The sequence below is a fragment of the Diuraphis noxia genome, unplaced genomic scaffold (genome assembly GCF_037042655.1).
Source record: "Diuraphis noxia isolate RWA-SAM2 unplaced genomic scaffold, SU_Dnox_SAM2 contig0003, whole genome shotgun sequence".
Taxonomy (NCBI): domain Eukaryota; kingdom Metazoa; phylum Arthropoda; class Insecta; order Hemiptera; family Aphididae; genus Diuraphis; species Diuraphis noxia.
Genome location: NW_028301713.1, coordinates 14,536,399 through 14,561,017, shown reverse-complemented (window position 1 = coordinate 14,561,017; position 24,619 = coordinate 14,536,399). Strand labels below are relative to the sequence as shown.

At 29.0% G+C, this 24,619-nt stretch overlaps 1 protein-coding gene and 2 long non-coding RNA genes across 3 annotated transcripts; 1 reads left to right on the top strand and 2 right to left on the bottom strand.

Annotated features, from left to right (window-relative positions):
- The first annotated feature begins 654 nt into the window (after nt 1–654).
- On the top strand, nt 655–12,417 carry LOC107172909 (uncharacterized). Its single transcript, XM_015523219.2, has 3 exons — nt 655–815; nt 10,557–10,666; nt 11,331–12,417. Exons 1-3 carry the CDS (start codon nt 813–815, stop codon nt 12,238–12,240), a joined length of 1,023 nt encoding a protein of 340 aa, XP_015378705.1. The 5' UTR covers nt 655–812; the 3' UTR covers nt 12,241–12,417.
- Nucleotides 722–6,108, bottom strand: LOC149056777 (uncharacterized). Its single transcript, XR_016190850.1, has 3 exons — nt 5,872–6,108; nt 5,640–5,720; nt 722–844 (listed from the first exon to the last, which is right to left on the bottom strand). It is a non-coding gene; the product is annotated as an uncharacterized LOC149056777 (long non-coding RNA).
- Nucleotides 12,418–20,991: 8,574 nt separating the features above from the next.
- LOC149056776 (uncharacterized) lies at nt 20,992–23,839 on the bottom strand. Its single transcript, XR_016191133.1, has 3 exons — nt 23,722–23,839; nt 22,290–22,417; nt 20,992–21,194 (listed from the first exon to the last, which is right to left on the bottom strand). It is a non-coding gene; the product is annotated as an uncharacterized LOC149056776 (long non-coding RNA).
- Nucleotides 23,840–24,619: the final 780 nt, after the last annotated feature.

The following is a 24,619-nucleotide window of genomic DNA, read 5'->3' as shown; positions in this document are numbered from 1 at the left end:
AGGAATTTCAAAAATGGTATAGGTAGTTAGGTACTTATTATAACACAATGTTTTTAAATATTTTGGTTGAATTTAATTGATTGCATTGATTGCATGTCTTAAATTTACTATATTATAATTTGTTGATTATTTCAAGCGTAAACATAATTTTTTAAGGCTGTGTATAGGCCATTGAATCGTGATATATATATATATATTTATATTTATAATATAAGTAGCTAAGTATAGTAAATATCTATGTACTTTTAAAAATAATAATCGAATGACATAAACCTGGTCGGGGAAAATCTAAAAAAATCTTCAGGCTATGATGCACGATCGTTATACAGAAAAGAAACTCGCGGCTACTTATAAGTATAATATAGTCATAGTGTATCACTATAGTGATTGCATGATTTTATTATTAGTATTATCGTTATTGGGGTCGTAATAGGGTTCAACGAAAGTGATAATACGCTTTTGTAACCGGTGCGCGAACATATACGGTGGCGCTTGGTCGCGGTCGTCGGGTTCGGTCCGTTGCTGTAGCGGTGGCATTGGATGATGACAGGCTCCGGGAGAAGACCTTTCGCTATGATGTCCGAAAGATCTATATAAACGAACTAACTGCCTATACAATATGTAATAAGTCCCCACTGGTTCTGTTCATAAACATATAAAAAGCAAACACTTACGGCGATTTCGGTACAGTGCGTTTTCTCGGTTTAGGCTTGCTGTAGTAAGTTGGCCAAAATCAAACTGCTATAACTGCGGTGGAGTCTGCAGGTGCAGTTTTTTTGGTATCACCGTCACGGTTGCCACGATCAAACAAGATGGTAAGCACAACATAATACGATTAATAAACCTGTAATATTATAGGGTTATATTATATAAATTACAACAATATTATACTGTTATAACTATAACTAATTATTAATATTATAAATGATAACTTTTTTAAATTTAAAATTGGTTTCAGTAAAATCTCAACAGAAAAATTATTTTATTTGATTTAGATTATAAAAATAATACTTTTCCTCTATGAAATTCTAAATTGCAATTCTTAATCAACAATAAGTATAAATATTACTTATTAAGTGAGTCATCACTGTGATTAGGTAACTGTAATATTTTTTAAGAGGGCGCAACACCCGAATTTGTTGTCTCAGTCTTACAAACGCATCATAACATCGAAAATTTACGCTCAGCAGTTCACATTTTACTCAGTTAGCATAAGAATTAGAGTGAATAAGACCTATTATGAAACTTGATGGTAAGAACATTATCTGTGTTTTGTAGGAAGTATTTTTACGTTAATTCAGTTTTTAAGTGAGTTATGAGCATTTTGTTTTATAATTTATTATACGCGTGTGACTCACTTAAAAACTGAATTATCATAAAAATACTTCCAAAAAAACACAGATAATGTTCTTACCATCAAGTTTCATAATAGGTCTATTCATTCTAATTTTTAAGCTAATGAAGTAAAATGTGAACTGCTGAACGTAAATTTGCGATGTTACGCGTTTGTAAGATTGAGAAAACAAATACGGGTGTTGCACCCTCTTTATATATACAATATACATTTTTTATAACTAATTCTCTGTGTAATTTTAAATTTTTGGTTAGAATTAGTATGAGTTTTAATTATTTACCTAATTTATAATATAACGTAGTATGTACAGTAAAATCAAAATTAAAAATTAAACATTTCTTCTATACATTCTTACAGCAAGTTCTAACTATAATACGATTATTACAAATCGCTTAAAAAGTTTTAAAGCTTTGGCAGATAATATATATGCTTGTAACTTGCAGTGACGATATTGTGTATTATATGTATACAATATAATATCATATATTATTATAAGATAAAAAACCATGCACGATGTGCCCAGACGCACAGTACAATGTTAAATAACGAACAAAAAACAATTCAATCACTATCGGTACTTCTAAAACATTTTAATGGCAACTATAGTTGGAATTTGTTTAAAAACAGCGTTTAAAAATTATAGGTATAATTACTTATTAAAATATCTGCATTTAATTTTTTTTCTAATATCTTGCAATGTATAATATATTTAATTTTAACATTCCAATATTCAATTATTTAGATCATTTCTATTTAAATTGTGTTATACATTTAGTAATTTTCAAAATTCTTTTTTCGGGGAACAATACAATATGTATGAAGTTAATGAAATGTAAGTGCTATTATACTTGTACTGTGATATTTTTTGATCCTATTAAGTTATGATATGTATTTTTATTTTATATTATATAGCTATTCTAAGCTTAGCAATAAGTGTAAGAACTAAGAGCTATAAGTTTGACTTGGTTTACCATAAAGCAGTGGTTGACAGGGGCACTCCCAGACCCGAAATTATATAGGTCCCACTCTCATCTAAATGGTTTGTACATTTTTTGGACACAGGAGTCACATTAAAAAAATAACAATTTTAGCGGGGCGTATTTAAATCGTCCAGTCTTATATGAAAAAATAACGGCAGTATGGAATAGTCGAGCAGGCATAGAATGAAAGAAGTTACTCAGCGTTGAAACTTTTGAAAAAATTACTGAAGATCATTGAATTAATCTATTAACAATTCACATATTATTATTTTAAAATGTATCTACACTATAGGTAAGTTAAGCAGCTAGGTGAATTTCTGGAAATATTATTTATGTCATGTTTTTTTGTATTGGGAGACTTGAGTGATTATTTATTAAGCAAGATCGAAAATGTTTATAGATGGTGGCTGATTTTTTTGATATGATATTTATTTATTGACATTAAAGTATCATTATAATTATTCAACTTTTTTGTAGATTATGGAGGTTTCATATTTGAATTCCAAAATACCTTAAGGCAATAGGAATGTTTTGTATAAGATTAATTTATTTTTAAGATTGATCTTTGAATTTTATCCAGAAAAAAATTATAATGTACCTAATTCAAGTAGTAGGTATAAATATAACAATATAGTATAAGCCAAATAATTTGAAGCTATAAAATAATATTGATAATAAATTAAATGGTTAGAATTTCTAACATTTAATGAAAGTTAAATAGTTGTTTAACATTACTATAGAGACATAAATCTTTTGTTATAGTTACAATTGATAGAAAACTCTGTATTGCATTTTGCAATACTACTGTCAATAATTATGCTGAATTGCTGACATAATACTGTTAACTAATTTAAATTAAAACTATTAGTATTTGTTTATTATATTTTACAATTTTATTCATTCTTTTTTCAGCCATTCTAATAATGATATTTTACTACTTCTCAGTATATAATACGTTTCAATAATGTATGATTGATTTCAATATCCAAACAATACAAATGTCATTAGTTATAATGTATAATACTATAATGATATTGTGAAAGAAGTCACGTCGTGCAGGTAGATGAATATTATAAAAGCAATCATATTAATTCGGTAACTCATGGAAATTGATTGGTTTGTTTATTATATTTATGTTAAATTAAAGATTCCTAAACAGAATCTATAAGCCAAGTTTTCATTATTAGGCAATGGAGTATAATATTGTTTCGTTTTTCTAATATAGTTCGTGTGTACTTTCATATGTGGGCAATGATTATGTAACTTTGTAATTGGGTATATGTGTAAAATTTGATTTAGATAATATGTAACCATGAAATAACAGGAAATTATATTTATTATAACAGATAACCACAGGGAAAATTATTATTTAGTAAAGTTAATTTTTTTTTATTTCAAAATAGAAAACTTTGACTGATAGGCAATATTAACTATGAGCTTTATCTGTAATATTATTTTTGTTGTTAATCTTGCTTTCATATGTAATATTTATAATCATAATTGTCGAAGCTAATTGTTTACAAAGTTTCTTTTAATAAAAAAAAAAAAAAAAAAAAAAAACTATGAGCTTTAACAGCCAAAATATCAAAATAATATTACAATAATCCATTATATAATAAATTCGATCCACTGTTAGAATTTTAAATTTAATAAGTATATGCATATAAAGACATTTTTAAATGATGGTAAAGATATTATTGAAAATTAGTTTAAATGTTTATTTAGAAATTAGAACCTCAATAAATTACCTAATTTAAGCTATTTAATATTCAATTAAAGAATTATTAAATAATAATCAATTATAAATTAAATATAGTACGATACGATCAGAAAAACTAAACACATCTGCATAGACAAGTTATTTATAACTAATGATTTCCAAATATATTTTACATAAATTATACCCATACCTACATAACATATAACTACAAGATTTAAATATTAAATGCTATGAAAATTCCTTTTTTACTACACATAATAATACTCGAGTCAAAATATTTATTATCTCATTATGTGTTTTAATTTTTTTAAATTAGTCAGTCAAATAAAACATTTTTTTCATGCCAAAAACGAAAATGATTTTCAAGATAGCTCGGGAAAAACGCATTCTTTGTTTGACAAAATTTTGTCATCTTATATATATATATATATTATGCTCGCACATCATAATAATAATATGTAACACTAAAGTATTTCATTATTTATTATGTCCTTATTCGTCGCGTTTTTTTCTTACGTAACAATCATCTTTTCTTACTTAGCTACAAATAAAACGTGTTCTACTTATGTTTAATTTCTCGTTGGGCAATCCATTCTATATTTCTTTGGCAGTAATCTACTATTTTAACTTCACGAATTTTGTTTAACCTCGATCATACGTTATTAGAATACATAGTAATCAATTTCAAAGAAAAATTACATACGTATATGTTTATCTAATTAAAACGTAATATGCGTTTACTTAAATATTTTGGTATGGTCTAACACATGACCTGAAAGGTATTTAATCAAGTCGGCTAGTAACGGTTTGAACAGAGATTTACTACCATATATTATAGACAATGTTTGCGAGTAATGATTTAATAACAAACTGATTTAACGAACGTAAAGTTATTATGAACTAGTAAGTTACACGACGTAGGTATGCTTTTATGCTAAATTTTTTGTCTTAGTGATATTATATACTTTACCGATGTACCTATAAATGATACGTATATGTATACATCAATGGACTTTCTTCAGTAGATTTAATTACGTCAAAACCATCCGTTATGGTTATTTTCTCAATTGAATTGAAATTATTATCAAACACAATATGGAGAGTTGTACCGTATGCCGATGGTAGAATATATTTCGACTTTTATATTATGAATACGTATTACGAGACCGCGATAATATTATAACGGACGAAATGATAACCCATTACGTGAACGGTCAATTGAATGGCTCGTGATTCCACTATTAAGCTTTTACTTGTATAAGAATATCAAATTTAAAAGACACTATACCTACCGGTAACAAAAGTGCTCGCGATCATGAACAATATTATATATGTATATAAATATAAATGTAGATTATATTATAGTAGCTAGTATTGTAAACGATGAATGCGTTTCCCGGCCGTATTAATACGTCGTTATATATCAAATACGACTGCGGTGAAAGTGTTGAAGGGGTTAACGCGTTTGACGGAAAACGAAAATCATATTTTGAATAATAAAAATCTACGAAATTTCGTGTTCAGAAACAATCACACGATTATTCAATGATGATAATAATATAATAAATACTTGTATAATACTTACACATAATGCAATATGTCTTCGGTATTCGGTCTCTGCGCGTCTCTCGACAAAGTATAGGTACGTTGACCAACGAAGCGCACCCTGCAAAGAAAACGCAATTATTATATGGTCAAGTGTTATTTCTCTCTTTCTCATTCCTATTCAAATCTTACGACAACCGAAGAAAGTCTGCACAGCAAACAACCATATAATGTTGTTTTATTATTATTATAATATTACATAGTTGACTTACCTCACAGCTCACTGCAGTGTCCGCGTTAACGTCTTCGGATGACACGGTCCACCGTCCGCGTATGACGCCTGTACGCGTTGATGGACGTCGGGCATGCATCAATTGCATCAAACTAAATAATATTATATTTTATATAGTGTCATAACTGGTATATTATAATTATTATGGTTATGACCACGTTGACCAGTCTTTGTCCAGAACGATTACCAAACGATAGGAAAATTGTTGACTTTGTTCAACACGGACAGCGCGTGTACTGGGAATCATATTATAATCTGATGAAAACTAATCGTTTGGCGCTTCCTGGAAAAAAAAGTCTAATTTAATGACAAATACTGAAATACATATTTTATAGTTATTTATATTTAATCATACATAATAAAGATATGGATAGGACGTCATCACGCCTGTCTTTATTATCAATGTAATATGTATTTAACAGACATACGAATAAAACATCATGGAACATTATATATATTTATGTAGGTACGTCATATACTAGGGTTTGCAACCGGCTGGTATATTTTAATTCACTTCGAAAGACTTAAAAAGCCGGTTAGCGGTGTTAACCCATTAAAAGATTCGTCAATGGGTCTATGGTTTAAACCTATAAAAAGCCGGTACTTCCATCCGATCGAAAGTTTCATCGAGAGATCGATCTAATCTTAATGACTTCAAATTCGTATATAAATACATGATGACGTAATATTAAATGAAAATTCTAACTGTTTTTTTGGTATACCTACCTTTGGGTCGATGTTTTTCAAATTAAAAGTTGGTTACCTTAGTAAGTACTCATTTAAAATAATAAAAATAATAATAATAATATATTATGTTGAATCTTGAATCCGCCCGCGATGAATCTTATTTAATATTTTATTATAGGCGCGCCGCCGTGCGTGCACGACGCACGTTTTTGTTTTAAAAATCGAAATTTCCACAGTAGGTACTATACATAACATCGTTTAATCTCGTTTGGATCTTAATGTAAAATTTTGATGAACACCGGCATAGACGTCATCATAAGGTATACCACCATAAAAAACACGCATCTTTCTCATTTAATAAATTATTCCTCACAATCCTTAGTATACTTACATAATATTATTAGTATTGCTAATGCAAATATTTCTACATACACATCACATTTTACGCTCACAAAATTTAAATTTATTTATTTATTTTTATCTATATTATGTCATTTGCTAAGTTCTTAACCATTATATTCGATAGTGTTTATCTCACCCGATTTATTTGAATATGTTTGCCACTTGACTATATTTTAGTACACGCGTGTTGGCAACGCCACTACACATTTCCGCTATATACATCGCACAAGCACTTTAACTGTTTGCAGATCTGAGCACCTCTATGTCTGTATTCATTATCAGTCATTTTGTTTTTGCCAATACACGTTGAATCATAGCAACTAGTGTTAATAGATATATTATTATCATACGATATATACGCACAGAAAAAAAACTTTCATTTATATTACAACTATAGGTAGGTATATTGTTTTTAATAATATTATAAGTACTAATGTACCAGTACCATATATTTCTGTAGATACAATATAGGTACATGTACATAACCGTAACCAATAATACGTGAGATAGAATTTCTGTCCATCAACGAATTTGTATATCGCCAGTTTAGCATTTATAATAATAGTAACTATGTTAACACTGCACTGTATAACTATTAATTCTTTAGTGGCATATACCTAGTATGCTAAGGTACCCTAGTTTTTAAAATATTGTTTTAATATATAATCGACTTTATATTTATGCAACTAATTTATTATAATATTTTATATTCGTAACATAACAACATAATGAATATACACATCACATACAATCTACAAACACATATTTTATTTACTCATAATTTATAGCACACACGTTTTGTTATTTTATAATTTATGTAACATCATTACAAATACATGGTTCCCATGAGATCTTTATTGTTGTGACTTATGAAACATTTGTTTCAACTATTTATTATTTAGTTCATCAAATTATAACTTCCAATATGTAATATAATGCATTTAAAATATTAAACTTAATATGTCTTACCTATACAAAAAATATATCATGTCACTATATACTTAGTTTTTTTTTAAAAAAAAAGCAAAAATAAATTTTTAAGATTTATACAACATGATTGATTTACTCTAATTATATAGGTAGGTACTACTTTTGTGATAGATTAATGTGAGATAATGTTTTCTTGTATTATAACATAACCTTTATTGAATATCTAAAGATTTTATTGACAAATAAAAATATTGTATGTCCTACAAATTACAATTACATCATACTTCTCATTTTATTTATTCTAAAATACAGTTATTTAAAACGATTTGTAATAACTGAAAAATATTTCAAAGTCAGTCCTTGACAATTGACACCTACTATATACAATTTAAATGCGGTATTTATAAATTACAACAACAATTTGACCCCAATAGCTATCGTATAATTCTATTCCAACCAAACAGTAATCAATAACCATGTGTTTATTGAATCACTAAGTTTAGATATCAGTTGAAACATATATTACATTTTTAAGCAATTTTTCAAGTTCAAGTTAAATCACATATAATATAATATGCCTTTTGTCTATATTTTACCTATATGACTTAAGCATAGTGACTCAAGACGACTCAAATATAACTTTGAGTCTTACACATAGAGACAATCAAATCTATTATATTATTTTTTAAATCGTATATATATGTATATTATAATAAAATATTATTTATCAGAAAATTAGGATAATCAAAAATATGAATTATCATATTATAAGACATTGTTATTCAATGTGTTACTGTATACTGAAGTATGTATTATGTAATATACTGATTTCTTCACTAGGTATCAATACCTAGTACACTATCATACAAATCATTATTTTGATGGATTGTTATTATTTCATTTATATTATTTCGGGTGAACGTTAATATCAAACGAATTTAGTGCTTGTATTATTTCTTTAAGAATAGTCATAAGAGCAACATATTGGCATGAAGACGAAAAATATACACTCGAATAACAATTATATCAAAAGTAGTACGTTAGCTATGAATCCATTTCACTACATAGGCACCTAACCTTTTTTCTCATGACATGCCTACGCTAACATTACTCCCCCATTCACATAAGTATATATACTTATCGTAACTTAGCTAGGAATTAAGAGGACGTTTCACCCGCATGTGTTGTCTCCGTCTTACAAGTGCGTAACATTGCAAAAACTGTTTCGCGCGGGAAAGAACCGAGAATGATACAGTTATAACTAAGAAATGAAATTTTCATCACATAAAAAGGAGAATTTTGTCTGTGCAATATCGTTTTTATTTTTTCGATATCAGAACTACAAAAAAAGTTATTCGTGCTTAAAAAACGCAAAATTAATGTATTATAAAACAATAAGAATTTTTTTTGTATAAGTGATATCGAAAAAATAAAAACGATATTGCACAGAAAAAAATCTCCTTTTTATGTGGTGAAAATTTCGTTTCTTAGTTATAACTGTATCTTTCTCGGTTCTTTCCCGCGCAAAACAGTTTTTGCAATGTTACGCACTTGTAAGACGGAGACAACACATGCGGGTGAAACGTCCTCTTAAGAATACTTATTTATAACTAGGGTTCGGGACTTGTTGCATTTGCATATTGCTTAATAATGACTGCAGAATAGTCTAAGTAAGATTTAAATTTGTTTTAAATCATAACGGATTGAAATACAAAAATTTTAATTGCATATTTTCGCATATTTTGCCATTTTCTGAGCAAAATGCATATTTGCCAAATTTTGGCAGTTTAAATGTTATTTATAGCATATTTACGCAGTTTTTGTTTCATGTTAAGTACATTTATTTTAAAGAACTATAATTTTTTTTTACCCTCATGTGTTGTTCAATATAGACAAATCAGTAATCACTAGGGTTCGGGACTTGTTGCATTTGCATATTGCTTAATAATGACTGCAGAATAGTCTAAGTAAGATTTAAATTTGTTTTAAATCATAACGGATTGAAATACAAAAATTTTAATTGCATATTTTCGCATATTTTGCCATTTTCTGAGCAAAATGCATATTTGCCAAATTTTGGTTGCATATTTTTGCGCATATTTCGGTTATTTTAAGTGCATATGTGCATGCATATTTCCTACAATTTGTGTGCAATAAGTCCCGAACCCTATTTATAACTTACACGTGATATTATTAATATAAAAACAAATCTCATCGTTACTATTACTTTACTAATTTTATGAAGGTAAACTGACGTTTATTAAATAGTAACAAGATTTACTGCCGTTATACTTGGGTAAACCAAAGGAATTCATCGAGTGACGAGTACCTATATTTAATATGTTAATTAAGGTTAAAATATGTATAACAATCTTAGGCTGTTAAGAAAAACAATAGATTTTATCAAAAATATATAATATACATAAAGCATTATAGCAGGATGTATAAAAATTATCTGAAATTTTAAAAATTGTTAGGCATCATATTACAATATATCATTCGATCTACTTAAACTATGTAATTACCTTCCAAGTATAGGTGCTTTAATAAATGCAAATCGTGTTCTTATCATATATTGTCATATTTATAACAATACACGAATGCGGAATTGTATAATATAAAACTATAAAATATATAATTTTTCAGTTGCTAGTGAAATCACTGTTTGTGGCGATTGCATCAGTATCGCTTGTTGTTGGTTTACCGACACCAGCACCAGAAAAGTCTTTGCAGCCAATTCAGCGTCAAAAAAAGCAGTACGTATGAATAAAAAAAAAATGATTGTCTGATAAACTTCCATATATTTGTATATTACAATTTTGGACGAGTAGTTTATGAGTTATAAGGATATACTATAGGTTATAATGGACAAACATTTTGCGGGGTAACCCCGTACCACTCCACTCCGCCAATCTAAACTTTAAATACTTATCACTCATAAACTACTCGTCCAAAATTCGATTTTTACGTATCAAAATAATTAGAAAAATATTCTGCTTTGGAATATGATATTAAAACTCTATGTTGTCATTCAAAAAAGTAAAAAACTTAAAAAATGATAAGGATAAAAAATATTTAAAAATATAATTTTTTAATAAAAACGTTGGTTTTTTAACAACTTGAAACTATGTAAAAAAATATTTTGAAAAAAGTAAATACTTTTTTAAATAATGAGTGTTCAATGATAAAAGAATCACCCTGTATAGTATATATACTATAATTATTTACTATATAAAATTCACTTATGAAAGCGAACTATGAAAATTACATACAGAAATATGTATCTCAAATTTGATAAAAACGCTATATTATAACTTACTATTGTATTTTTTTTTTTTAGGCATATAAACAAAAATCTCACAGTTGTTGTTCTTTTAAAACTGTGAATATTATCAACATTTTGAATATTTTCTATTTCAGCGCTGATAGTGGATATGGTTCAGATGTTGTTGGTTATGATTCTCATCATCACGAAGAACCACGAGGCTCCTGGAAAAAGAAATTAACTTGGAAAGAGGAATGGAAGCAAGAATGGAAAACTGTCAAGCAAGAGGTATGGAAAAAAACTTTGGAACAAATTAAGGTACCCATATGGAAAGAAATCAAAGTTCCCGTTTGGAAAGAAATAAAAGTACCAGATTGGAAAGTTATCCAGACTCCAGTTTGGAAAGAAATTAAAGTTCCAGTGTGGAAAGAAGTTAAAGTACCCGACTGGAAAGTAGTCCAAGTACCTGCATGGAAGGAAGTACAAGTACCCGTGTGGAAAGAGATTCAGGTACCTGACTGGAAAAAGACCTATGTTCCGGAATGGGTTAAAGAATACGTTCCCGGATCTAAGCAGTTAGGCAAAGACCAAAATGGATGGGAATATGTTGCACATGATTTGTGGAAAAAAAAACTTATATGGAAACCGATTTGGAATAAGGTATGGAAAACTGAAAAAAAACAAGAATGGGTGACAGAGAAGAAACAAGTATGGAAAGAAGAGAAAGTACAAATATGGAGGACAGAAAAGAAACAGGAATGGATAACTGAAAAGAAACAAGAATGGAAAGAAGAAAAAATACAGATTTGGAGAACAGAGAAGAAAGAAGAATGGGTAACTGAGAAAAAGCTTGAATACAAGACTGAATGGAAAGAACACAAAGTTCCAGCTTGGAAAGAGATTCAAGTGCCCACTTGGAAGAAAGTCTACAAGCCAGTATGGGAAAAGGTTTGGGTGGAAGAACATCAAGACCATCATGACCACCATGAATATGGTGGAGGATACGAAGATCAACAATATAATTACGGTGGCAGCGGTGATAGTTATGGTTACCATAAAAAATGATTAATATTTCACCGTATCCATTGTCAATATTTCATAAGTATTACCTCTCCAGTCAATGTGTTTTTAAACCAAATGTAAATATTTCTCCCTAGTTATATGTATTTTTTTTACTTACTGTGTTATTTGAATTTTTAAATATATTATAATATAACGTTGTTATATTATAAACATTTATTATTGTGTATTATTATTTATTATTTTTGTATAAAACCAAAATGCCGTGTATGAAGCATGTAACAGCAACATATTTTACATGCTTATAAAAAGTAAAGTACATAATATATTACAATTTTATTCACTAGATGTCGTACTAATGTATAATATAGTATAATATTATCATGTCATGAAATACTTATGTTAGAATAACATAAGAGCCAATAAAATTAAAATCTTTTAGAATTAAATGATATCAACACAAATGTATTAATTAGTAAAATTGGATTAGACGAATGAAAATATGGAGATTAATGATCATTCCATATTTTTGTTTTTTTTTTATAACTTAAATATTTAATGTATAAGCACAAAAAGTGAAAGAGAAACAGAAAAGTCAGAAACAGGGGTTTCGTATAGGCAACATAGTATGCGCTTAGATGCTCAACATCATCATTTGTGAGGCGCAAAAACAAAAATATATCATAAATAGACAATAGTGTTATATTTATATGATTACGAACAAAATGTATTACCCCATTGTAGGGTAGTACTATAATACGTTTTTTAATTTCCATACAAAAATTCAAAGATAGTATTTTCAGTAAAACATTAAAATTTTAAAACATTTTCAATTTTAGACCCTAACGCAATTACAATCTTCTGATGTATTATTCATACAAATATACAATGGGAGTTCTTAAATTGTTCGTTATAATTATTATACACACAAGTTATGAGTTATAACTAATATATTAACATGTATATCAATTAACTTATATCATGTCTAATATATGAAAAAAAAAATGAGTCAATAAGCCATAGCAACTACAGAAATATATGTAGGTATTTTTAGATTGACATTGTGTTGTTCAATATTTCTGTGCGATTGTTGTTTTTAATTGATTATATACTTAATATTTAATGTAATGATTAAAATATTTTTTCAAAGTAAGTATAGTAAGTAATTGGATTATAATAATAATTATATTCTAAAAATATGGGTGTACAAAGGTAATTTTTCTAGCAGATTTTTTTTCCACCTATCACTATAATATAGATATACACTATAGTATAGGTACTAGGTAGGCACCTGTCTATTAATTTTAATGATTAATTACAATTTTATAGAAATTAAAAATGTTACTTTAATCTATTTTAACTAACTCGTTCGTTTTTGTTTACAAACACTAATGTATACGACAATAAGCCAACAATAGTAGTACTTATCTGGGTAACTACTCGGAATATTTTATTAATATTAATACCTACAAAATAAAAACAAATTTTAATAATAAATTAAACTATTTTGAATGTGTATAAATAGTAGGTAAGTGGTATATTCAACATATTAAATATAATTCATAAATTAATATTTTTAGTTTCAATAAAACGTAACAAGCATGTCATAACATATTTTGGATTCGTGAACGATTTCGTAACAACTATGAATTATTCGACTGCTTAATGTTTAATATTAAAAATTAAGAGGATCCGTGACGCACAACCTATGACCTCGCATATTTCCTACTTTCTTTGGATTTTGTCCGAGTGGGCACTACATGCCGGCATACATTTTGAACACGACCATCATATAGAGCATACTAAGCACGTTAATATTCTAGACTCACCCGCTCGTGGAAAGAGAGTAAACAAATCATAATGGTTATACCTATAGCGTAATAGTCAATAGATTATATAACGAATAATAAATGTGTTGATATATTACGTTTTGTTGTTGTTTCAAAACAGGTTCTCGGTCGGTTCATTGGGAACCCAACATCCGAGTACCTATATCCGGCTATGGCGACCGATGACTATACTACAGTACAAAACACTTGGCGACACCCTCCCCTCTTATCCTTCCGCTCGTTAGTACGCATACTAGTTCGGCCAGTAAAAATTGAGTCTTTTTCTGAAGAGCTTATCAGCGATACGCACACGCAAGATCGACGTAATATATCTACATAAATTGACGGTCGTTAACAAAAACGATGTGCCGTCGAAACTGTAATATTTTTGTGCCTAAAATAAAATTATAATGTTAACAAAGTGCACGTTTACGATACGTTAACGATTGCTCATATTGAGAATCGCTATAGTTTTGATTTAAAACAGAGAGTTGTAAAACCTCTAACAATTTAAATAATCATATTAATAAGATGCTAACAATGCCTATTGCCTAGGTAATGGAGAACCAACCATCATAACTGGACAGAAATTCATTATAATTTCATTTCAAGCGTGTTCAACGCTGGAAAGGAATAGCCCGAAAATTTGAAGAAAACTTTTTACATAAAACCCGAAAACATTTCACGGTCCTTCAACGACCTCGACTAACTTTAAAATTGGGGTAAATCCGAATTTCCACCTGTTGTAAGTGATAACAGCTATTAACTTTTTTCGACTTTCTATGTACACACTTACTATACAATTATTAACACTTGTAATAATTAATGTTGATGAGAAGTAATGAGAAATAATTGAATAATCACCGTACAAAGTCCATGGTCTGCGTACAATGATAGAATATTTATAACAACCGTAAACATCGACAAGTTCAAGGTCGGATGCTCCTTTTCCCTTATGTTCAATCAAGCGCTCACGATCATAAATTCATTAAATTTCAGTTCAACGGATAAAAAATGTTATCATGACGTCTAAAAAAATACGTACACATCTCTTATATATGATGACGATTAGAAATCATTATTAAAAAATAAGTTTTATTATTACGGGTGTGTTACCTCTCTTATCATAATAATATTATATTGTATTAATCAATTAGATATTCAACAGTCGATAATATCGAGTATCGTTATACCTATTCGAAACTGATGATGACATTTTTGTTCGAAGGTATCGGTATTACGTACCGATATGATTAAATTGTATATGTGCACACGCGTACCTATATATAATAGCCATTCTTAAATCATAATATCACGCCAACGTAGGTACTATTGCGGTAAGTCAAATATTGATTAGAAATGACTAATCAAACGACGCACATATAATAATAACATAATAATATACGATATAGTTCACGAATAGCGCGTTACTACTGCATTGTTTAAATGTATTATAGTACCTATACTAGGACAATACAGTTGAGATACGTTTATGTCTAAAAGTAGTTTAAAAATTAGCCATACTGTGACGATCGTTGAAATACTCAGTATAAAAGCTAAGGTTTAATTGCACAAGTGTTAATAGTATATAGGTACCTACTATTATGTTACACATTATTATTAATTCCTATTTCCTATCGCTCTGCTGCACACAATTACTATCTATTATTATGAGTATTATGTTATGCCTTTATACATATATCGTGAGAATTTAGAGCGGACGATATACAGGAAACAATTAGATATGAGTGGCAAGACTACGTGTTAACATAATCACTCGGTATTATGACTTATATATACGTAGTTCAGTACCTATGGCACCTAGCGTTGACGATAGATTACGTACAACTCGGAATGCACACGAAGAACCTATAATAAATGTATTTAATATTCAGTGTTAGATCAAAAATGTTATGATGATGAACATAATAATGTTATACAATAGGTAATAGTCAACAGGCGATAACTTTTTTAGATCATAATATCATGTAGTACCTATAGGTATGTGCATTGTACACATTTCGATTTATCTATCAATAAAGCAGTGATTATATATTTTTGTGAATTACACAAATCTATGAAATAAATGACATTCTACGAGACCAAAAAAATATAGAAAAGTACTTAAAATTATATCATTATGGTATTCTCGTACACGGTGTGGCTGAATGTATGAAGCGTGTACAATACTTTTGGTGTTTCCAAAATATAAGACCAATATTCTTGACAATAATATACACTAGACCTATATATACCTGCTACAGCAAATGATGGGTAACTTTTATTGATTAAAATACATCGTACGTCAAACTAAGACTATAATTTCTGATTTTAATGTCAATTAATGTCAAATAACTCGATTGGTGTTAAGCCCAATACTTACTATATTTTACCATTGTATTGAAATGTAAAAGTAATTAGTATGTACGGCTATGCTTGTGTGCATATCGTATCCAGTAGCTGGCTGTAAAGTGCAGTTACTGAACTTCTGCGCAAACTCCCGTTTAGATTTCATTTAAAGACAGAATGATTAACAATTAATTATTGTAATTCGTCAGTTATCACATATGATGCAATCAATGTTATAGATAGATTTTGATTTAACCGAAAAAGTTGCCACTTGACAGGAAACTCCGTTGGTAATAAGTTATAGCTAATAATTGAAAACAACAAAGTGTTTTATTCTTAAACAGACTGCACTATTCGGTGAATACAAGGGCTAGAACTCTCCCGGAAAAATTCTCGGCAAAGTATATTTCTATTCCCGGTAATTTCTGAGGAAGTTGGAAATATTAAAAAATTTAAAAGACGACAAGTGAGAGATTGTGTCAATTTTTTTTAGAAATTTACACAATTTATAACTATAATGTAGTTTTACCTATATTATATAATTATTTTTGTTTGAAAATTTAATATAAAATCCTATTGTAGAACAGGACAGTCATTGACATTAGGTACAGTTAATATTTTTATTAGAAAAAAGAATAGTTTTGTTCAAAAAAAGTAGGCAACTATGCAATATTCTAGCAAACAATTGATGAAGCCATTTTGAGTAGTTTTTTTAGGTCAGAAAGGAATGAGAAAAACATAAAAAAAACAAATTGAAAAAAAGTCGTACAAATGTTTTGTTGATTATTCGTTGTTATGGTTACATTGAGAAAACAAATAAAATATTCATATAATTCAATTATTATTTATTATTTTTAATTATTAATTATTTCATTATTGTAGCATAATTTGATAATTTATATTATCTTTCTGCGATATCTCCAGAATTTTTTTCACATATACTCATACCTATATCTATTTATTTTTGTACCAAAGATTTGTTTTTTTTTTTTTTATCAGCATATTTTTTGTTGATAGATCAATAATGTTTACTAAAATGCTCAAATAATCATAGCTCCCACCACCACATCATCTTACAAACTCATCATCACCGTGGATCTATTATTATTAGTGCACAAAGTTATAACTCAAAATATACTAATTACTCGTTTGAACTTTGATTTTGATACACTAAAATTTTCAAAAGAGTTATCCGCTAAATAATTTGCTGTAAAAATCAATTCTTTCATTTGAATAACAGAAGATTGTAACTCCTCAAGATAATCCTTATGCAGTACGCAAACAATTTCAAGGGATTAAAAATAAAAAATATGATTTTGAAGTAGGCAAGTTAGGCCGTAACTAACGTATACAACTAAAATTTCAAAAATTTAATTTAATATAACTGAAAAGGTAGTTATTCAAGAAATAAGGGGTGAGCACTGAGCATGCGTGGTGAATCATCTTGTATATCTATCTATCTTCTTTTAAAAATATTTAACAACATTATCAAGTATCTATTTATTTAAGTATATCTTTAAACGTAGTAAATAAAACAGTAACTATAATATAAGGTGAAAATAATCTGAAACAAGAAATAATCGCCACTTGCATAAAAATATTTTCGTTCTAACGAATTTTACTGCAAAATATTTATTCATACATTTATTAATTAATACTTAAGCAATATTTAATTCTGCATTATTAGTATATACCCGTAAATTATAGAAACATTATATATAAAGCTTTCACAAAACATTTTTACCAATGTGTTACTTTAGATAATTTAATGTGAAAGTGTTATTTTTTTATTTATAAGTTACAGCATGTTTTTCGCATATCTACATATATTAATTTTTCATTTCCGTTTTGTATAATACTATAAACATCAATTCCGTTTAATCAACACTGTCTTTCAGTTATTACTTATTAGCATTAGTTTAGCTAATCCATTAGGTACTAATATATTACTGCAATAATAATATTCTACCTAATAAGATATTCAATATTTCAAGAATTATAATATTTGATATTTCACGATATAACTATATATAAGTATTAATAAGACAAGTCATGAATTACGATACAAAATAGATATTAACGCGTGTTACGCACTAACAAGATATAATAAAATTTGTTATTTATATTCATTGACTATAATGTAAACATATTTTATTATTTATACTAACTTCGGAGCATGATATCATATCGTCGAAATTTCTCTCAGTATATAATATTTGTAAATCATTCTTGAAAATAATTATAGTAGTTAAATACTAAAATAAGTACCTTTAAAAAAGACTTGTTTCGCACCAAATATACGAGTAGTTCTAAAATATATTTAAAATAATAATCAAATTTTTGTTTTTTCAGATTTTATCCTTATTTGTTTATAATGCTAGATACCTATTAGATTTTTTGAGCAGAGTGGGCCAAACTAGACAGCTATTATAATAGCTAAATTACACCTCAGATAAGTGAAATCAACTAATCAACGTTGTGGTTATTTTAACCGTTTTTCAATAATTCCATAGTCCAACTAATTATTGGAATATATTATTAATGAATGTACAGGTCAACCGCGTGGTGTTTTACGACAATCCGTATAATCTAAATCGCCAATACTCCTTCCAATGAGTTGTTGGACATCATCCGAATGTTTTTGTGATGGCAATTCTCCCAAATCACTCTTGACCCCTAGAGATTGTATTGATTTTTCAGATTTCAAGTGTCATGCTTGCAGATCCGAGTGAGCATAGCCAAGTGTGTCATATTTTATGCATTCATGTAGGTATACCTGCAGACACAAATAAACTGCTGTTGTGTGGTTGTGTCTCTATACCGTCAATCTTGCAACTTGCAAGTATACGTCACCTGTGCACTATGGTCTGGTATGTGTATAGTGGCTACATTGTATAGTTGTGATGTTGCGGTGTTTTGTTTATAATAGCCTATCGTGTGCCCTAAGACCCGTTTAGCGAACACGCATATTAGGCCCTAAGTCTATTTTAATGTTGTGTCGCAAAACACCAAAATAAATAACTATATAAGATAATAATGTGCGGTGCAAATTAGTGGGATATTAAGCCTACATCGCGTCCACGAATTCAATGATAGGTATGTGGTATAAACAAATGGGACAAAATAATAACTTATTGGCAGCTGCTGTACCACTGCAGCGATGGTATTACTGCAGTATACTGCACAGCAGCAACAATCCATTTCTGAGCGTTGGTAAATACGCACGTAAGCGATGATGCCTATACTATCATATATGGTGTAAGCGGACAGTTGGTGTGTGTGTGTGTGTGTGTGTGAGTGTGTGTGTACGGGTAGGTATGTGTGATTATATATATTCCTGGACATGTATTACGAACGTACGCGCGTGTGTGACGTAAGTAGCGACGAAAAAACAGCTGGAGGGCTTTGATTGCACCTGAGATGGCCATCGATCGTGTATAGAATATGTACAGCAGCTGTACGTTTATAGTGATATTATGCGTAGAAGTATGTGATGGGCACTTATAGAGACGCATTATAGACGTACATACCTCCTATGAAGACCGATCGACAGCGGTTGATGCACGATAATAATATATAATATAATAAATAATCGGCAAACGCATTTTTATGTTATAGTCCACATCAGAAAGAAGGCCTTTCTTGAAATCGTGGCATTGCGCAACGCGGCAGTGTTTCTGCAGTGCGAATTCTATGTGCTGGACATTCCAATAATACTTTCACGCGGTATGTATAATATAATAATAATATTATATATAATTACAATTTGATCAGTCTTTGGACGTATCTGGGCGGATGAATTATTATTATTATTATTAATGGGATCGTGTCCGTCCGATAGTTGTGTCAGATATCTATAACGTTATAGTGCTTTTTATTTAAATTAATAAGCAACGGCGTCTATGGCCCTCGGCATACAAGGAGTTTCAAGATTAAAAATTTCTTAGGATAAAGTGTTATATATTTTGTACATTTTAACATACAAAGAGGCACTAGTGCCCCCCGCCTCCAGTGGGAAAAAAGCGTAGGGGCTGAAGGTCGATATAACTTTACCTGTGTTCCTCTAATAAAATCTTTTAACAAAGTGCCACCTAGTAAAAATTACTTAAAATATGCTCTGGTGTTTAAATAAACAAAATATAGATTATAAACTATTTGTAAGAATGGTATTCATTAAAAAGGTCACCATGTGACATTATGTTATCTGGTTGATGGGGAGCTTTCGACGTGATATTTGATACCCCAGCTTCTCATCGTTTGTCCATTTGTTTCGTTTGTCCATTCGGATAAAATTTGTTTGATTGATATAGGAGTGTACCATTATAGTGTTATACTATAATGTTTTTGTGTACCTATGTATATTATTTTTTCGCAATTCACACGAGCACACGCTCATCACAATTTTAGCTCTAACTCTTCTAAAATTCTGAATTTTACGATTTCTGGTGACCGCTTTAAGCCAAGTTTGTCGTATACCCAAAAAGTACATTGCACCGACAGCGACCCTGCGGTATATATAATATTTTACTGAATGCCTGCAGACATATTATACACGATTTATTGGCATCACAATAACTTTTTATTATATCATGCACAATGGCATTACATATATCACAGTTTAAATCGTACAGAGGTGGTTAATAGACTTGAGGGTATTATATATATATCAACTCGATGCAACCTAACGAGAACGACGCGTAGGTATGGTATTACACTTATACAAAGTTATGTATTATTATGATGACTGCGCTGTCGATGGCTTTCTCTGGAAACAAAATTTCCAGCGCCGAAATATTCTTCTCATCGCCTGCAGCAGTGTATCTGTGTGTACAATAAATATATGCTATACAATATCATACCGCAAATATATGAAATAATAAACACACACCAAATCACCGACACAATACAATATTATATCCCGGCACCACTACGGTATCATAATGTTATCACACGGCCACACGCATCGAAAACGGTTTGATCATTGCGTATATTGCGACGACGTGAGACAATTAATAACAATAACACTATTGACAATAATTGAATTATAATATTAAACCGTGTATCATAACATGGGTACATAATAATTCACGTCCTAACTCTAGTTTTATCTATTTAATATTCTAATACGCCTATATAATATTATCATCCGCCTCCTATTATTTTATAATCTCTTTCGAAAACAACTGTAATTTAGCCACTTATATGATGAGCTATTGTTTTCCTATTATACATATTATTATGCGCGTCTTAAGAGGATGTCAGCGCACTATATGTTTTCTCTCTCTAGCCCACGCTCGACATAGACGAAACGCATTTAAGCATAATCATTTTTTCTAATTTTTTAACTTTTCAAGTAATCGCCCGTCAAACAAAAAATAGAGAATAATGTTTTTGAGGGAATGACATATCGATTTGTTCAAACATTGTCTCAGAACAATTTAAACATCATTTAAAATTACAAAATTTTTTTGTTTATTTTGAAAGTCAAATACAAAATCAAATAACAAAATATAATATCGATATCGATATTCTTTCTCTTTTTCGTAATGGCCGATTTTACTCCGAGATTACTTAAAAACCTAGAAAAAATGATTCTGCGCAAATGCGTTTTGTCTATGTTGAACGTGGGCCAGATAGAGAAAACAAATAGTGCGCTGACATCCTCTTAAACGGTTTTACAACTATAAACTGGTTGCTAAATTAAATACATACGTACGAATTACGAGCCTAGTGCAATATTGTTATATGAAATGAAGTATTATAAGTATTGTATCATTTGTATCTATAATAGCTATAGTGGTCGTTCGTATTGTTGTTATATGGTGTGGAGCTTTTACGCATTGTCATTGTGACATCATTATTATTTGATACACACTTTTAGGCTATTATAATAATAATATAATAGTTTATACCTACTATTATTATCTACTGCGAGCTATGCATTGTCAAAATGTGTTCACGATTAAAATGCATCGATAATAATATAGTATTATGGATCCTTGCACCGCCACCGTCACTGCTGTAGCAGTCGTCCGTCAATTATCCTGTACAACAATTAATATATTATTTTTATACTATAATAATAAATTTATGCAATTTACTTATGCATGATTTGCATGTTTTACTAGTCGTGTAGGTATTACTTAATTTGGATAGAATACAAAAATATTTTGTGATATTATTACAGTTTACGGTTTAAACTAGCACTCAACGTAACTTTGAAACAATGGTCTGGATTTAAATAAAAAATCATTTGTAAGCTTATAATGAGACCCATCTATTAGAGTTCAGTATTCGATACTAAAATTATATAACACGATAAAAAAATCCACTGAAAATTGTCGAAATTAGAACCACAATATACAAAAATATATTATTAAATATGAAAATTTTAAATAAGTATTTTAAAATATAAGTATTAATTAATAATAGTTAAAAATTAATTAATATTGATTATTCAATAACGAAATACGATAATTGTGACATCCAGTCATAAAAAAAATATTCTTTTATTAATAATAATAATTATTAATTTTAAAATAGCTCTTTAAACTACGTTTTACCTTGAAAATTCCATTGCACATGCACAATTAAAAATTTTTTCTCTACAGTTTCAAATTGACATGAACACAATATATCAAATGAATAAAATTTTCTACATCGTAAAAGCTCTCTTGAAATACAGTTAAGTCGTTGTACAATTTTTCAATTGTTTTAGTACATAATTTACACTCAAATCTTCAGGAATGTATAATATACCTAGATGTCTATAATGTTTAATGTTATGAATTCAAGTTGAGAATTTACATAATTATATATAGTTATTATTTTTTGAACAAAAGAAAAATCACGCACATATTATATTGATACTAGATGACAGTAAATTTTAAAGAAATAGCCAACTTCACATGCAGCTCAAGCACCACAAATTATATTTAAATTACTTATATTTTATGCAACGAATTTCGTTTCCGGTCGTGTTTGTTCCGTAGTCTGTTAAAGTACAGGTCTTACGTACAGGTTAGTCGTTATACTGGTAGACTGGAACTGGTGAATCAGTACGAAATACATTTATTGTAAGGTATTTCAAAAAGTCGTTATGATAGTCGATAGGTTTTTAGGTATTGGAAGACGATTCACACCACCGTCGATGTTTAAGTCTATCGTAGCGCCATATTTTATGTCGATGTATATATTTCAGTGTTTATAGTATAATATGCTATATTCAATGCATATTATAGAACCCAACCTGTTCGTAGCTAGGCTGTAGTCGAAAATTGTGATAAAAACTAAATATTAAAAAAAGGCATACAAAAATTGTCATTGCATACGGCATTATTATGCCTACTGTAAATATCTGACGGAGTATTATTGAATTTTTGTTGAACCATTCAAGTCAAAACAGAAAATATTTCACAAAATCTTGTATCAAAAGTTAATTTATACTGTATATGAAAACGTTGCTAGTTCACCATAGATTTTTGCAGGCGAGTAGACAACAATGGCAGTATTTATGTTGAAAGACGAAAGTTATGAGTTTATATGAACTAAACAACGGGTTAAGTATATTGTTATCAATGTTATCATTATACAACGTGTTTAGACACAATTTATAAACCATTTAATAATTATTTGTTTAAGCCGTTTAAGGTTATACTCTTAAGTACCTACTTAAATAAGTGTTTTTACTTTAGCGATGCTTCGTAGTTCAACAACAATTTATCCAAAAATTATATGAGGAACAAAACAATTTGGATTTAGAACAATGATGATATAAAATCAACCAAAGTTGTGTGCACTTGAATACAATAATGTTAATCTAAAATTACCAAACATGATAATATAATAGCATACAACTATTACTTATTAGTGACTATAATACACACGTGCAGTATACATCTGCAGTTTACTCGTTGCAGTCGTGCTAAACAAAATTAGCACTTTCAATTTAAAAACTAAATAATTAATAATTATATGGATTTTATATTTATTAAAATGTCTAACCATCCGAGATAAATCATATGAAAACAACCATAATTTATTCATTGATGTAACTTTAAAGCATAATACAATATTATCATTATTATAAACTATTATAAGACTCGTCCACTTGTTGCGTAATATTTCATTATGTTCTATTGCCACTATCGGCCGTACCTACACAATACGAGATAGCTTTTACTTTTACAATCCGACGAACCTAAGTAAATTGAACTCTTCTTTCTTATTAAATATTTATCGAATAA